The sequence below is a fragment of the Neopelma chrysocephalum genome, unplaced genomic scaffold (genome assembly GCF_003984885.1).
Source record: "Neopelma chrysocephalum unplaced genomic scaffold, ASM398488v2 Primary Assembly neopelma1_24, whole genome shotgun sequence".
Lineage (NCBI taxonomy): Eukaryota > Metazoa > Chordata > Aves > Passeriformes > Pipridae > Neopelma > Neopelma chrysocephalum.
In genome coordinates, this window is record NW_020897693.1 from 48,804,298 (window position 1) to 48,818,564 (window position 14,267).

The following is a 14,267-nucleotide window of genomic DNA, read 5'->3' on the forward strand; positions in this document are numbered from 1 at the left end:
TACTACCTATTCAGCTTAATTTCTTAGTATGCAAGCTTCAGCAATTGCTAGCTACACTTCACTTCAGGAGTCATAATAAATGCTGGTCATGCCAAAATCTAAGAAGAAACAAAACCACAAAAGTTCTACACCATCTCTCCAAATTTTACACAGTTTTTTGACAGACACTGTAATAATATAGCAGTTTCATGGAATTCATTAACACTGTCCAATATTAAATATCAAGTTTGGAACACAGGTCTCTATGTTCAAAACAGAATCAGAGCAGGAGCATCATGTTTTTCAGCACTGCGTCCATACATAGCAAAAGCAGAGACAGCAAGAGTCTGTACCCAGACCAGAGCTGCAATTACCAGAATAAAGAGAGAACAGGGGCAGCTTTACTGGCAAAAGGGAGGAGAGGGAGAGAAGAGGGACTGAACACAGCTCTAGTTACAACTATTGTTAAAGAGCAGTTTGAAGAAATAGCCTTAAAGCTGTAGCCTGGTCTTGCCAGCTCAGTCCTCAAAAATGTCCCCTGTCCCAAAAGCCAATAATGACATGTAGGAGCTCTGTTAGCAAGAGCAGGTTACAGGTTGTGCCTGCATAGGACAGAAAGTTTGCTGTGCCAAAGGCACATAGGGCAGTTCATTCTCTGTATCCTAATACAAGTATTTTTACCAAAAAATTCTCATGGAGGAAGTGGGTGATTCACAAGTACATCTCTTCTCAGGAAAGGAAAGATCTCACACACTCAACACCCTGACTCAACTTCAGCTTACCCTACTGAATAATAAAACCTAGATCCTGCCCTAGAAATCTGCTTACACTTTAGATCATGCCACTTTTCTCATCTTGCAAAGAGGATCGTGAAGCGGATCTTCCTAGCAACAGCTCCTTCTCATGGATCAGGCTATCTAGCAGGTCCTCCTGTCTGTAGTTGTGATAGACCTTCAGGAAAGCCAGAATGGTAATTGCCAGCCAAGTCAGCCAGGCAGCCCAGAGACCAAACTAGAGAAGAAAAAAAGTCATAAAGAGGTCAGTACTGTATTCTAAAAACAAAGTCAACTCTCCAGATGAATATCAAAACCTCAGCTGGACCAAAACCCATGGAGTCATGCCAAGTCAAACTCAGTGAAGTCCTGGGTTCTTCATATAAAGGAGTCACTTTTATGGCATATTTCTGTCCTAAATGCAGATATGCCTGAGCTGGGCATCTAGATGCCAGTGCTGGCAACGAAGACACAAAAGGAGCTTGTGTCCAAGAGGCATTGCTACTTTCAGGGAATGCCCCAGGAAGACTAATGCCTCTTTCCATGTGGGAAAACATAAGAAGCCTGTGCAAGGGATGGGACTATCATCCCTGCAGAATTAGTCCATGCACAAGTGCTCAGGTCCCCGTGTTGACTGACTTTATCATTGACTTAGAGCTAGAATAGTCAATAGAAAGGACTGACAACCTTAGACGTCTAATTCTCATGGATTCATCAGAAAACAGCCCTATTTACATTACATTACATTAATCTTTCATTATTTTCAATGGTCTGATATTTACATAGCTCAGGTGATGTCAGACAAACTCATGGAAGGCAAAACTAGTAGCCTCATGATCTGGTGCAGATCAGACATTATTCTGAACAGCAATGAAGAGCTCCAGGACACCAGAGTGTTGCAACTTTTGCAGACCTTATCCTTTGGATAAACAATGAATTTTCTGTCATTAACAAGATCAGTGGTAGGGTGAGGTTTTGCCATGTCTGCATTTAAAAGTATCTATTCTGAATTTACAATGCAAATGTGCCCATCACTATCATCCTGATTCAGCACTTACTGAAGTCAGTGGAAACTGACTTCAAATTCCCATTGATTTCTGAGGAATGGTGGTTCAGCTCTAGCAATACCCGATCAATAAGCAAATGGCACATGAACCGAAATAGAATCATGGCCTAGTCTGACCTACCTGTGCAATAGCAAACTGGTCATAGAAAGCAGAGTTTTCCAAGTTCAGTTCAAGATCTATATCCTGCAATTCTTCACAGCTAACCAGAAAGGCATTTGGAAGGAAAAAAAGAAGAAAATTATTTCAGAGATTGCAGGTAAACTAAATAGAAAATGAAGCAACATCTTAAATGTATTTTGAACAGTCATAAGCGCATGTTTTATCAAAAGATATTTAAGTTATGGCGATTACCAGGTTGCTTTCCAATCTTCTTTAAAACTAAGCTGAAAAAGGCATGTAATTACTTTCTTTATAAAAAAATAAATGTATAATTATGTAAGTGACAACACCAATCTTCCACAAGTGGAATTGCAATAGTTAACACGAAAACAGTGTCCTTAAACCCCTCTTTCCCACTACCACCTCGCCTCCCACAGATACGCCTCTGGCATCACCCCGGGTTGGTTGCTTCACCCCTCAATGAAACAAAGTGTATGAGCCTCTGTTACCTTTTGACTTCATCAGGAAAAGCCTCAGAAGAAGGAATTGTGTTTTTGTTTCGGATGCTCCAGCAAGGAGATGATACTCTGATGGTAAGATAGAGGCTGCCTACAGATTTTACAAATAACTTGATCTTTATTGGTGTGAAAAAAATCCCAGGATATTGAGGTTGTCATTCTATCTCTCGGTTGATTTCTGCAGCCTCTTCTCTCTCCTTTTCAGTGCTGTCGGTCATCTTGGGTTCTTACCCGAATATTCGATTAGATGTTTTTAGTAATCGAATTTTTAACCGAATATTCGAATAATTCGATTAATCGTTGCAGCCCTAAACAGAACATTTACTATGGCATTTTACAACATATGACAATGTGCAACATAAATGTATGCTTTAAGTAGTACATTTATTCAATATCATATGACATAAAATGTCACCTTTTCCTCTCTCTTCATTGTTATTTGTTTGATAGGAAAAAAATCTTCCTCAACTTATCATGTTTCCTATAAGGAGCATAAACATCGTGGGATACAGTAGACCATTTTAGAAGCTGTACATTTTGTGCACTGTAAGAAAGCATAAACCACCTCTACTTTGCACTTAAAAAGTACTTTCCATTCTGTGGCTCTCGGGGTGTCCACAGCACCATTACAAGGCCAGGATCTCTACGCCAAAGTTTTTGGTTGATGGTGCATTGTGACACAGGCATGATGAGTGACCTGCCCACTGTCACACAGAGCCAGGACAGAGAACCAGGAGCCCTGACCCCCAGTCCCCTGCCTTGCTCACAAGACCACACTCCCTCCATTCTTAGAAAACTTCCAAATCTAGCTTTCCTTCAGAAATAAACATTTTTAAAACAATGGATTTCTTTTGCAAAAGATGATGGCTCAAAGGGACCATGAAACACCATGGAAACACACTTTTCTCTGTGGGCTTCTAAATAAACAAATAAACAAAAACGTTTGATTAGATTTTTTCTGTTCCAGATGAAAAAAATCTGGATTTTCACATTATAGATGCCTTCTCTGCCTTGCTCACCTTGCATGTAATAACTACAGTTTGTAACACCACTGTTCAATTGTGCATATATGAAAAAAAAAAGGGAAGAAAATGTATTCTTCAATACTAACCTATTTGGCATGCTTCCTTTCTCGGTAATTGCATCACACCACATGTTAAATCCTACACTCACTATAGTGCTAGCAATAAATGTGATGAACACCACAAAGGCGCTGATCAGCAGATTCAGGAAGGCGTAAAAGAAAGAGCTGTAATAAAAGGGAAGAAAAATGTAACTCATAAACAGCTGAAACACAACATCAGCAGTCTCTGTAAGCAGCATACACTGGGCACAAAGATATCAGTTTGCATTTGAAATACATCTGCTTTAATTAAGAACACCTAATACATTGAAACACTATGGATTATGATTTTGAGTCGTATTATCTTCATTTGTAAGTGCTTTTGCCTTTGGTCTTTTTTTTCACCGTAAGAGAATGGAGCTTTAAATATAAGTACTGAGGGGAGATTGTTCATACACTGCATGACTTTCATTAGCTGTAATGATGAAAATCACCATTGTTAAAATAAATGCCATTAACTCAAATTATGTAGTAACTGGAGCTAAAATTACTTCATGATTAAAGTGATAATTGGGACAAAAATTGCTTAGGAGAGGGAAACTAAAAATAAAAACACGGTACTGATAGCTATAATCATTTTAAGCAATGTAACACAAGGTACTGCCACCATAGGACACGAATCCCAGCTTTATGGGCAATTTGCAGAGCAGGCCAGCTTCTCCTGGGACTTCTCTGGCTTTGGTGTCAGTATGTTATTTCTGCCAGCTGAATATCAATTTACCTCAGTCCCATTAGGTCTGCCCAATCCAGGCCAGCCGTTGGCACATGCTGTGTTTGGAGCAGGATGGGATGGGATGCCTGCAGTGGTCCCATAAGGCCATGGAATCATTCACTCATTTTCCAACCTCACTGTTTAACTCCTCCCCTTAATCCTAGCCACTGGGAAGTTTCTAATCCTCTTCTCATTCATCTGACCAAGTCCTTTGCAAGTAGAAACTGCTCTAAGTGGCTGTTTAGAATAGGACATCCTGGAATGTCACATTATCTAAAAACTGGATATCTACACTAGGTTGTAGAAAGACTGGCAACTCCAGGAAGCAGATCATCCTATTCAGGTTATGTGGTAAAATTGAATATGACAAAATTCCCACCAGTGCCACTCATTATGCTGGGGATAGAAGGAGTCTACTCACCCCAGAGACCACAAAACTCCCAGTCATTTCTTTTCCCTGGTTGCTCATTAATTGAAAAGCTAAGTGGCTTTTTGAGTGAGTGTTTGAATCCTGAAGGGTTCTGGGCTGGACAATCCTAATTTCTACAGGTTTTGCATGGTGATATGTGGCCTCAGGGGGAATTCTTTAAAATGAGATGAGGAAGCAATTATCAGCAGGATTATGATGTTTGTTCCTGGGTTGATGTGGCTTTAGAGGGGCTGTTTAGGCTCTCTCCAAAGTGATGGTTGTCTCATCCCAAGTCTGATAAAAAAGAAGTGAAAAAAACCACCTTCCAGAAATGCCCTTATAGACTGTGGTGGGAGCTGGATGCCAGGACACCTGACTTGTAGATGAACAATAAGCTGAATCCTACTCTTTGGTTTAGCTGGACTTGGTGAACCAGATCAGCTCACCTCCGCTCAGTGCTGGGGCCACTTATAGAGAGGGAGCCAGTATGAACTACGGTTTTCCATGTTCTCTGCTACACCCTGATTTCAAATCTAGCCTGGATTTCATCCCATGTTGCTAAAGCCATATGCACTCTGTGCACCTTAGCATGGTATGCTGACCTGAGAGACGGAAAAGACTTGAGCCCTTCACAGAATAATACAGAGTTGATACCACAATTAGTAACAGCTCTAGAAAGGGAACAGTTACCAGGAGTATTTAGTGGGTCATCAACCGTGTAATGATAAATGCTTACAACTCAAAGTTGCTTTGCAACCCTAGTAGTGAAGTGTCTGAGTTGTATTCAGTTGTATTCAGCTGAGCTGAATAGTTCCAGGCCCCTGAGGTAAGGGGTGATGAGACACTTTTAAGAAGGTGTTTTAGCAGTCATAACTATCTGACAGCAATCATTGAAATCCGCTGCACACGAAGGATGCATAGGATGTTAACTAACCCTGACTTCCTCAGCCGGCTCACCCTGGAGCTGGCCCAGTAGCACTGATCCTCGTCAACAGGATCATCAGTGATGACATTCTGGTTCTTCCTCAGCTGCCTCTGATCAGAAAAGACAATTATCGTTTATGGCAAGGACCTTGCATTTATCTCTCCATCCAAACAGAAATGTTTTCACGCCCATTTGAAGCATTAACAAATGTCTGTCTAAAATCAGAACGACGTGTGTCCTGCCCTCTTTTCATACAGACAGTGGCAGATGTGGTACAGGACAGATCTTCTTTCTTTTTAGGAAACTGCTATTCCCAAGTAGCTTCTCTCTCATCCTGTTTTACCCTTCTGTGATCTTCCATGTGGTAAGATCTCATCATCCCAACTTGCTCCACCTTTGCTCTCCATGACCCCACAGCCTTGTGCCTTTCTTGCCTGGAGCTACTATGAACAGTGTTATACAACTGATGATGTTCAGCCCAAAGGAGCCTGAAAGCAACTCCTAAAGGGGTAATTTTAAGGGTCCTGACCAACAGTTTTGAAATAAATAGCCACACTTGAAAGTGGGCCAAACATCTGATGGAAATTTCACTATTACAAGGTTTTTACTGCTGGTTTCCTCTCAAAATTAACTAGCTCTGAAGTGCAAAGCATCTAGACTCAATTAATCCTCTATAGGTATTGGATCACCCGAGGAAGCTGGATTCAAAGGTACTAAGAAGTACGTGGTTGTATTTAGTTTTAATATGGAAATAAGTTTCAGGTCTATACTTACTACTGCATGTTTTAGTATTAGGCAGCTTGCGAGTGGCTGGAAAGAGCCAGGGAGACAACACTGTTACACAGTTCCCAGTATTACCAAGCCCAGATGTGAGTAACAGCCCTTGACTCAAGAAGCCTCTAGTCCAAACAGATCTGGAGGAGTGATTTACCCTTAGAATGGTCCCTAAATCATAAGAAAATTACTTTCCTGGTCTAGACAGATGCCAGGGCCATCCTCCAGTCCTGGCCCTGTAGCACCCAGAGGCTGCATTACCTGTGCCAAAGGCTCTGGCCTCTCATGCCACCAGAGAGGCAAGAACAGAACACAGAGCTCCTGAGCTGCTGCCTGGTCCACCAAGCCTCTCATTACACCTGCTGGGGTCAGATGCCCCTTGGTTTGTCTGAGCACAGGAATCAGCTGCCAGTGCAGCCCTGAGCTGCTGCAGGGAGTGCTCAGCGTTGCTCTCATGTCGTAACCAAGCAGTAGTTGTTGCCTGCAGTAGTTGCCATGTCCACAACAAAAGCAGGATAGAAAATGGAGGGGAGTCACCAACTTCTCCCTTCTGTCCCCCCGCGCACAGCTGTGTTGTTTCAAGGTTTTTCACACACCTGGTGTACACCTGGGGAAGGCCTTTCTTTGTACGGACATGTAGTGGGACCATGGTCAAGAGGTACCTGTGAGCTCCAGCCTCCAGCACCACCCCATGGCCCCCAGTACCCTCCATGCCCACTGCAGCTGAGCTGTCCACATGCTGCTCCCAGAGTACCAAAGGTAGCAGGTGCACAGCGGCGGATCTTGGCCCCCACTCCAAACCTCTGCAGGGAGTACCCTCCAAAGAGGGCCCTGGACACAGGTAGGGGAGTATGTGGTGTGTCTGCAGACGGCCATGGGCAGTACACCACCTCACCCCAAAGCCCTCTGGGGAGAAGGATGACCTGGATGGTGGAAAGCCCAACGCTTCACCCCCAGACTGCTCCCACGTGCCCCAGCCTGCGGGAGGGATGGGCTTGTCCCCGGGGGATACTTACTCCTCGTGCCCTTTGCAGAGGAAGAAGAGGGTCCTCCAGGCCTGCACTGTGGCCAGCAGCAGGGAGAGGAGCCCGGTGAAGATGCTGAAGCGGCAGGCGGCCTCGGGCCCCCACTCCTGCACGGTGAAGCGCTGCCGCTCCACTGTCAGGTTGGCGTTGAGCCACATGCCCTCGGTGAAGAGCAGGCACCGGCCGTGGAAGTCGTTGCCATTCTCGGAGAGCGGCACCACCACGATGAAGCTGAAGAGGAAGGCCAAGAAGTAGCAGATGCACTGAGCGAAGAGGAAATTGCTGAGCGCCATGTCCGCGGCTCTGCGCCGGGAGAGGGAGGGAAGGAGGGAGGGGAGGAGGGAGGGATGCAGGAGGAGGGATGCAGGAGGGAGGGATGAAGGAGGGAAGGATGCAGGAGGGAGGGATGCAGGAGGGAGAGACGCAGGGGGCGCGATGCGGGGTGGGAGGGGGAGAGGATGAAGGGATGGAGGGAGAAAGGCTGCAGCAGTAGGCGGTGGGGAGGGAGGGAGGATGCGCAGTGCAACGCAGTGCAATGGAATGCGATGCAAATGACTCCTCCGGACACGGCTCCTGCCTCTCCCGCCGCCCGAGCTGCCCCTGCTGATGGCTTCAGGGTTTGTGGGGGAAGCGGGGAGCGTTGTGGGGGATCCCTCTTCTTCGGGAAAATCTGGCTGCTACTACACCCTGGCGCCCTGGGGTTAAATCAGTCTGTGTGTCTCCAGCAGAGCCGGGTACCACCGTTCAGTGGGGACCCCTCTAATGACACAGGACACTGGTGACACCCCTGTTGATGGTCATGACACACGGCCTCTCCACCACAAAAAAAAAAAAAAAAAAAAAAAAAAACAAAGAAAAAAACAAGAAACAAACAACCATACAAAAAAGCCCACCCATCAAACTGGCTTCTTCCTGATTGCTGGATCCCAGCAAGTTTTGACCTGAGTTTCTAAAAATCTGGCCACCAACCTCAAACAGTGCACAGCCACCCCAAGACCTGCAGATCCAGGTTCTGTTCCTAGATCAAATGGTCACGCCCCTACCAAGACATTTCAAGGGCAGCAAGGGCTCATCAGAAGTCCAACAACTTTTGTTGAGCCTTGGTGTAATTTAGGGGCTGCACGGTGTTGGGATCAGCTGCATTATCCCCTGGCTGGCAGACAGACCAGGGGTGAAAGAAAATAACCCTAAGCAAGCTCTGGTGGATATCAAGCTGAGAACAGACCAGCACAGCAATGGTGCTGCATGGCAGGAACAGGTGGCATTTGATTCCCAGAGGTGAACATCCACCCTGCTCTGCACTGCCAGTGAGCAGCTCCCTGCCCCACACAATGCTTGCTTGGAAAGACAGCAGGGCATTCCCTCAACTGTAGGGCCCAAAACTGCGAGGCCGGAACTCAAGAAAGCAAAAGGCACCAGAGAAAGGAATGTGCCTTGTACTCAAATCCCCCCAGCACAAAAATCTAAATTAAACTGACCCCAAGTTATAGTTTCCCGTCAATCCCAATTTCATTTTTCCATCTAAACATGAATCCTCTTTCCAACACAAGACACCACAATTAATCTCCAATTCCAGGTAAGGTAATTTCTAATCCAATTTCCTAACCATATCCAGTATGAGATCAGCTGCAGGTCTGAAATCACTTCTTAATCCCAGGGCTGTTTCCGCTCATTTTATCACTGTACCACTTCCTGGGCAGTGTTTAGAGAAGCAGATGAGGGACAAGGACCCCAAATATGGTGCACATGGGATTTCAGGCTTGTGTTTCCATGGGGCAACTCAACAATTATTTTTCCACACTGTTAAGAGGTTAAGTTACAGATGCAGTCCTGAGGCAGGCACTGGGGGCATTCTCAGAGAAGACATTAATTCATGTTCGTTGGAAATCATTTGCAATGCATGCTGCCTTGAAATCTTGCTCTGTCTGTACAGGGGAAGTATTTCTTGAAGTAAAACTTTTTTTTATATGTGAAATCTGTCAGGTCAGTTTTTTGATCCTTACCCAGCTCTGATCATCAAAAATTGTATTTCAGTTTTGCAAGATGAGCACTGACCTGACCCTGTGGGGATGGACATGTGCTCCTAACAGAAAGGATTTTGCTGATATTTCAGTCTATCAGTAAGGAGGAAAGTTTATTGCTCTTAACCTTGCTTCCAAGAAGTGCTTTCCCAATGGGCTTTGTCCTTTATCTGGAAAGAAATCAGACCTGGATTGAGCTGGAAAACGCTTTTCTTTGAAACCTGACACATCAGATTTGCCAGATAATGTTTTCTGAAGTTAACTTGGGAGGTCAACACCAACATAAAAGCCCAGTTATTGCTTACACTGGAGCTCACAGAAGGGGCCAGCACATGCCAAGGGCTCTTTGCCTCAGGCAAGCCCCGTACTCAGATCTTACCACCAGCAACCATAGGAGGGTTATTGCAGAGGTGAACGTGGGGGTGATTTGTAGAGCAGATAAAGTTGTCTTTGCTGATGAAATAACTCAAGCAAGCATTTATTGGAGAGTTTCAGAAAATACATCTAGGCATTTACAAATGTGAACAGACATGTAAAACAGCTGCACTTAGCAGTCTGACAGCTACTGAAGCACAGGGTTTGGTCAGATGGACTGACCATACACTGAAGTGAGCAAAGGAATAGAAATAAAACCTGTCAGCCATCTCTTTGGCAGTTGCCTGGATTTCTCATACTCTTCCCTCGTGTAAATCCTAAAAAAAAAAAAAAAAAAATAAGCTGGGCTAGAAGTTGGTCTCTGAAAAATACAGTTGTTTCAGCAGAGTAAATTTGATAGTGTTTTATAAAGAAGACTCTAATAGGTTTACTTTTCTCAACATGGTGACACTAGAGGAGAAAGGCAAGGTGAATTATTATTCATTCGTTCTTATATCACAGGAAATGGAGGACATCAAATATACAGGTCAGGCAGAAACTTTGAAACAGAGGAAAAGATGTACATATTTCACAGAGCACGTAATTATTCTGTGGCACACTGCAGGGGCCAAAAAGAAATGCTGGCGGCAGAAGATATTAGAGAAATTAATGGAAAAAAGAGCCCAGCAGGGACTGCAAAATACAGAGCTGGGGAAGTAACCTTCAGCTCAGGAAGTCCCTGACAGCAGGTTGCTAGGAAGGTAGAGTCAAAATTATCATTCTGCATTTGCCAGAACGCTCTGTTCTTCTCTGAACTAAGCATCTGCTCCTGGCTCCTTGGAGATGGGATACCTGGCAAGATGATCATTTGGTCTGACCAGCTTTGGCCACTTCATGTTCTCACTACAACAGCTGGCAATATTGGCCTGCTGTCTCAGCTTTCCCATCCAAGTAGGGAGACTTGTCCCTCCAAAGCATCCCCCATGATTTGGCTTCTGTGACTGTCTTTAGGACAGAGTTACCACTGGAGCAGACACACTGTCATTTTGTCCCTTTTGCACTGTGGAGGAAGCCAGTGGGATAGTTCTTGCAACTGCACAGCACAGAGAGAAGAGTAAGATGTGTGATGAGAGAAGGCTGCACATTCCCCCAGCTCTGGTGGTTCCATCACAAGAAGCACAGTTCAGATGCCTTCCTACTGTCGCCTCATCATGACCAACATCACCTTGAACGTGACATGCCGGGCCTCCTGCCCACAGCACAGGCAGGTCTCACCTGCTCCAGGCTTGCTGCACCAGAATTGAACCCATCTCCTGCAAGGAAGGAACCCCAAGGGGGACCATGTGCTGACACGGGACTGAAGATGGCTTGCTCAGCATCAGAGAAGGTGAAGTTCAAAGTTTGTAAATTCTATTTCTCTGGGGAAAAAAAAAAAAGGCACAAAAATAAAGCTGGCTTCACGATCAACTGCCATTGCACCTCAGTGATAAACAGAAAAAACAACCTGGATAAATCAAGGTTAGATATACAGTATTTGCCTGTATTCCCTTCAGCCCCATCTCTCCTTCTAGCTGCTTGGCTAATCCTCTGTAGATCAAGTAACACGTGTGAGTTGGACTGATGTGGAATGACTGATGGGGACTGTGGTTCTGGCTGTGCTGCTCCAAGCTCCCTCTTAAGTCATTAATTATGGCATCTGACATGAGCAGTGCTCTCAAGTTGATATTTGTGAGGTAAGTGATGAATTTGCTCTCCTCCTGATAGCTCATTAGGACATGTTTTATTACGAGAAAATTTGCTGAGGAATTAATTATTCAGACAAAAACATTTTTGGGAGCAACTTTATTTGGTTTTATGTTTAATTTACCTTGGATATATCATTTCTGTAATCCAAGAAAAATAATGGGTGCATGTCTAGAACGTAGCTACCATCTTGCTACCAGTATTGCACTGCTTATTTCTGGAGATGAGTCACAGTCACAGCAGTACCTCTGCAGAAGGATGCCCAGGGAGCAATATGTCTGTATTCTAGGCAGAGAAAACCAGTCCAAATGGCAGCTTTTGAGCCAGCCCTTCAGCCACCCAAAGGCAACTTCTCCCTGATTTGCTTTAGCTCAAACAGCTGCCTCAGCCCATTTTACCCAATTGTTTAGGAAATACAGTATGCCTCAGGCTTTGGAGTCTATTTTATTCAGACTTTTTGGTCTGTTTTATTATTATATTAATCCATTATTATTATCATTATTCCACAACTCTTGATCTATTATATTTGTCCTCTGAAACCAATGGAAAGGCATGTCACCTATCATCTTATGATGGCTGCTGTAAATAACACTTTTTGGGAGAGGTTTCTCGTGGTAATCACTATATTTAAGAAAGTGTCTGCCACTGGTTCAGAAGGATTATAGACAAAGTACCAAACTGTCAGCCACCTGTCACATCGGCATTTCTTCACAGCTACCACTGCATCATGAATCTCTCAGGACATCTCATCTGGGAACATCTTGCTGACATTTTGCCTTTTTTTTTTTTTTAAATATCTCCCTTCTGCTAGGAAAGCTGTCTTGTCTGTGAGGAGGATATGAGTGGAGAAGATGCCATGCTGACAGACATTAATGGAGCAGTTATCAAGAAGCAACTGAATATCATTAATGTGTACAGAGAGAATAACCTCTCTATTTTGATATTCAAAGAAAAATGAACATACTCAAATATATTCACATTCTGAACTGACCAATGCCAGGCTGTGGATAAAATATAAATTACAAAAAAAAAAAAAAAAAGATGCTTGAGCTTTTCAGAGCATCATTAACCCTGAGCTCTGAGTGACTCATATGTGTCAGACTCCAGAGCACCTTACAGCCTGTGAGAGCTGTAACAGCTGGCAGGGACATGGTCCCAAAATGGCACATTATTTGCTCAACTGCCCCTCCTGTCCTTTCTTAAGGAGGATAGAGGTAATGACAAGGGTACGACAAACTCTAGCAAGGTTCTGATCCCAGGTTCTGCCCAGGTGAAGAGTGCATCAGAAAAACAGGCTTCAGGAGTGAATGTATATTTTCTTCTCTGGCACCAAAGAGATGTTAGAAGAGCATGGGAGAGTTGGAGACTGCTTAAAAGAGTGAAAGGAATGAAAGGGAGGAAAAAAGGTGCCAGAAGAGAGATCAGCAAATTAGGAACCCACAGAGTCCAAACAATCAAAACCCAGCCTGAGGATAAATGTAACACTGCCCCGCTTTAGATTAAATGGGGTCATTACATATTACATCAGTATTTTACATCTGCAGCTTAACTTATGACTGCCAAAGACTGCAATATCACCAGATCCAGAAGTCAAGCAGTCACTGAGGTCTTGTGTATCTGAACAGCCCTGCTTAAATTTGCTTAAAACTCTTTGCCTCAGAGCTTATGCTTTCTGTACCTACAGACATTCACATCCAAAAGCCCCTTGCTGAATGCATGTAGCAAAGTTTGTCACAGTGCTCTGCTCCATTTGAACTGCTTTTTTCTACCTCTACAATTATTGGAAGGCACTATTTCCCTTGATAAAATATCTGTCCTGTGCCTTTTTCTAATGTCCCTGCCTGCTCTGTAGCACGAGAGGCACTGAGCAGAACGGGCAGGCAAGGCTATGCCTCACTAGCCACTCAGCAGCAAAGTCCATTGTGTGGTCCACATCCCCTTCTACTTTTCTACCACTTGCAGAAAAGTGTGTTTAACCAGGTTAATTCTTAAGACACGCAGAAGTCTAGCAGCATTTTTAAGGAAGACCTCCAAACTGTTTTATCCTGAGGCTTTTACTGGTGATGGACACTTTGCAGAAAGAAGTCTGTTGTAGGGGATGCCCAGCACTTGCAACACTGCTAAACCAACTCTGGACCTGATGAAAATGATGCTCAAGTTTTGTTGTTTTTTTTTTCCTGAAGATTACTCAAACACTTCCCAGCCCTAATATGACTTTGAAAATAAACTCCTGCCTTTGCTGGTTTTGGTTTTCTTTGTAAAACCATTTTTATGTGCAGCCACTAATTTGTATCTTAAGATCAAGTCATTTCCTTGGGAAATTTTCAAAGTCAGTAATCAAGGTTCCACCACAAAGACAGCTGAAAAGCAGAAAAAAAATCCCTCTGTAAACCACATCATGTTTTTAAATGAGCTATTGTGATAAAAAGGGGTTAGGTTGCAGGGGAAGACATACCACAGACTATCTCTGCTGTTCATTCTAATTAAAGGTAGAAAGAAAACCATCTCAAACCCTTATCCAAGTAACCAGGTGCTATGAATCAGGATATCTCAATTAGTTCCAGCACTGCTGCATAACTTTATACCAAAAGAGATTCTGACCCACCTGTCTTCACCAGTTTCTGTTCCCCTCACAGAGGCACATAGTAAGAGCAGCTAATGGGTAGCATGCCAATTAATAACATGGAGTTGCTTTATGTCTGACATATTGTACCATGCATTGATTTTTAATCTGCTCATACTAGC

At 43.9% G+C, this 14,267-nt stretch overlaps 1 protein-coding gene across 1 annotated transcript; it reads right to left on the reverse strand.

Moving 5' to 3' along the window:
• Positions 1 to 454: 454 nt before the first annotated feature.
• On the reverse strand, positions 455 to 7,846 carry TMEM179 (transmembrane protein 179). The gene is made up of 4 exons (XM_027674091.1): positions 7,396 to 7,846; positions 3,548 to 3,685; positions 1,940 to 2,018; positions 455 to 990 (listed from the first exon to the last, which is right to left on the reverse strand). The coding sequence occupies exons 1-4, from the start codon at positions 7,695 to 7,697 to the stop codon at positions 811 to 813; spliced, it is 699 nt and encodes a 232-aa protein (XP_027529892.1). The 5' UTR covers positions 7,698 to 7,846; the 3' UTR covers positions 455 to 810.
• Positions 7,847 to 14,267: the final 6,421 nt, after the last annotated feature.

Bases quoted from the DNA above. Each gene is read 5' to 3' on its own strand.
- TMEM179 (XM_027674091.1), bottom strand. From the start codon at position 7,697: ATGGCGCTCAGCAATTTCCTCTTCGCTCAGTGCATCTGCTACTTCTTG. The intron at 3,686-7,395 runs GTAAGTATCCCC...CTTTTATTACAG, and splicing joins CTCTGCAAAGGGCACGAGGA to CTCTTTCTTTTACGCCTTCC. The intron at 991-1,939 runs GTAGGTCAGACT...TTTCTTCTCTAG, and splicing joins ACCAGTTTGCTATTGCACAG to TTTGGTCTCTGGGCTGCCTG.